This window comes from Nestor notabilis, unplaced genomic scaffold (assembly GCF_000696875.1).
Source record: "Nestor notabilis isolate BGI_N333 unplaced genomic scaffold, ASM69687v1 scaffold213, whole genome shotgun sequence".
NCBI classification, from domain to species: Eukaryota; Metazoa; Chordata; class Aves; order Psittaciformes; family Psittacidae; genus Nestor; species Nestor notabilis.
Window position 1 is genome coordinate 120461 of NW_009923070.1, and position 1703 is coordinate 122163.

General features: G+C 44.0%; 1 protein-coding gene across 1 annotated transcript in view; it reads right to left on the reverse strand.

Annotated features, from left to right (window-relative positions):
* The window catches only part of GPC1 (glypican 1), a gene marked incomplete at its 5' end in the record, with an annotated part of 96794 nt that extends 96517 nt beyond the window's left edge, over positions 1-277 (reverse strand). The window contains one exon of the mRNA XM_010011926.1: positions 119-277. Within this exon, the coding sequence (XP_010010228.1) occupies positions 119-277 (159 nt within the window). The remainder of the gene's footprint in view (positions 1-118) is intronic.
* Between the last annotated feature and the right edge of the window lie 1426 nt (positions 278-1703).

Consider the following 1703-nt stretch of genomic DNA (forward strand, 5'->3'; position numbering starts at 1 on the left):
TTTTGAGCAAGATGCCGAGGAAGGAGTGTCAAACACAAATCCCTGGCTCAAACAGTGCTTGGAAAGTTAAGCAGTGTCTGGATTGTTAGCAGGGAGGAACTGAGTAGGTTTTACTTACTGTCAAAGCTTCTGTGCTGCGCTGTCAGAGTCATCTGCACAGAGCGACCAGCCTCTTTCATCATGGCTTCAAATTCACTTCGGCTTTTGTTTGCAAAGTTCTCTTCCATCTCACTGGTGCAGCAGGTATAGCCTTGTGGGCAGATTCGCAGGTGCTCCCCTAAAAGGACAGAAAAAGTAGTTGAGAGACCAGGTCTGGAAAACGAAGGATTTCATCCCAGACAACGTCAGCATAAAAGTATTCCAGGTCCCCAGTAAACGGGATCTAATCACACTTTGCATGTTTACCCCCTAATTTGAGTTATCTTGCATTAGTATAGTGGTTGGTATGAAAGCAGGTAGAAAACTTCTCACTCCTGACTGTGAAGGAGGATGAGTGAAGGAGACAAAATTCATACATGGGGCAAGAAAGGAATTACACGTGTCTCCAGCTCTAAGTCTGCCCTACAATTCGGCTCTGCCCAGAATCCCAGAAGACATGGAAGTCTGATTAAATAACATATTAGTTGTCTTCATTAGACTTAACAGAACAACTGTTTGAAACTGCTTTGTCAAGAAGTTCTCCCAACTCCAACGTGCCCCCCCCCCCATCCCCAAACCTATCCTGAGAAGGCATTTCCATAAACAGAGAGGTGAGGCTAGTGAGAAGTTTTCAAGAGATGTGCTGGAAGCCAGTGGAATTTGGGTAACTAACTCCCCTCCACACGTTTTGAAACTTTCAATGGAAAACTTGTCTCCCAGAAAGAGACAAGACCATCCAAAAAAGGGTTGCTGTGACGAGCACTGTTTGAATATACTCTTTTTATAGGGAAGGACAGGAAAGGCAAGAGGACTGGGCAGTCCAATTGAAAACTTCTTCAGTATGGGAGCTCCTCCTGCCCTCTGCAATCTCTTTATTGTGGAGAAGCAAGTGCTTGTACACGCAGAGTCAGCAATAGTTTAAAAATAATTGCCTAAGTTCATATGAATCCTTACAAAGGAAGATATCCACCTGCAAACACACCCTGTGTTTCTCCTCACCCAGCACTAAGAATTCATTTGAATAAAATAAAATTAAATCAGGGTGATTTTTAAGAATAGCCCCTCCTTGTTCCAAGCATGCACTGAGATAAACCAATTTCGAAGAAGTCACCACACTTAACATACTTTGATTTGGTTGGGATTGCCAATGATTTAAGACAGGACTGCTACCTTAACATCACAGCTGAACTGAAACATACACCTAAAATTGTGTTTTGTGTGTCTCAACAGCTTCAAATCCTGAACCTACACGGTCCTCCAGAGTTTCCCATTTAAGACCTTAGCTATTGCCAGTGTAGAGCCTTTAGCAAACGGGTGCCTTATGGTAAAGGGTCTTGTGACATTGGTGAAGGGTATGTGCCCTACCCTTGTGAACACTATGTCATTAGTAACCTAAGAGCAATTTTGACAGGAGTGCTCTGTAGTTGATGTATTTTAGGCATAAGCCATTCAGGATGAGTTTGCATTTTGCTGGCCCTTGGGTCCCTGCTCACACACTGCTCTGGAGCAGCTTCTGCAGGGTGCTGGGGTGAGCCTACCCTTGGAAAACAGGTTATCATGTGCAT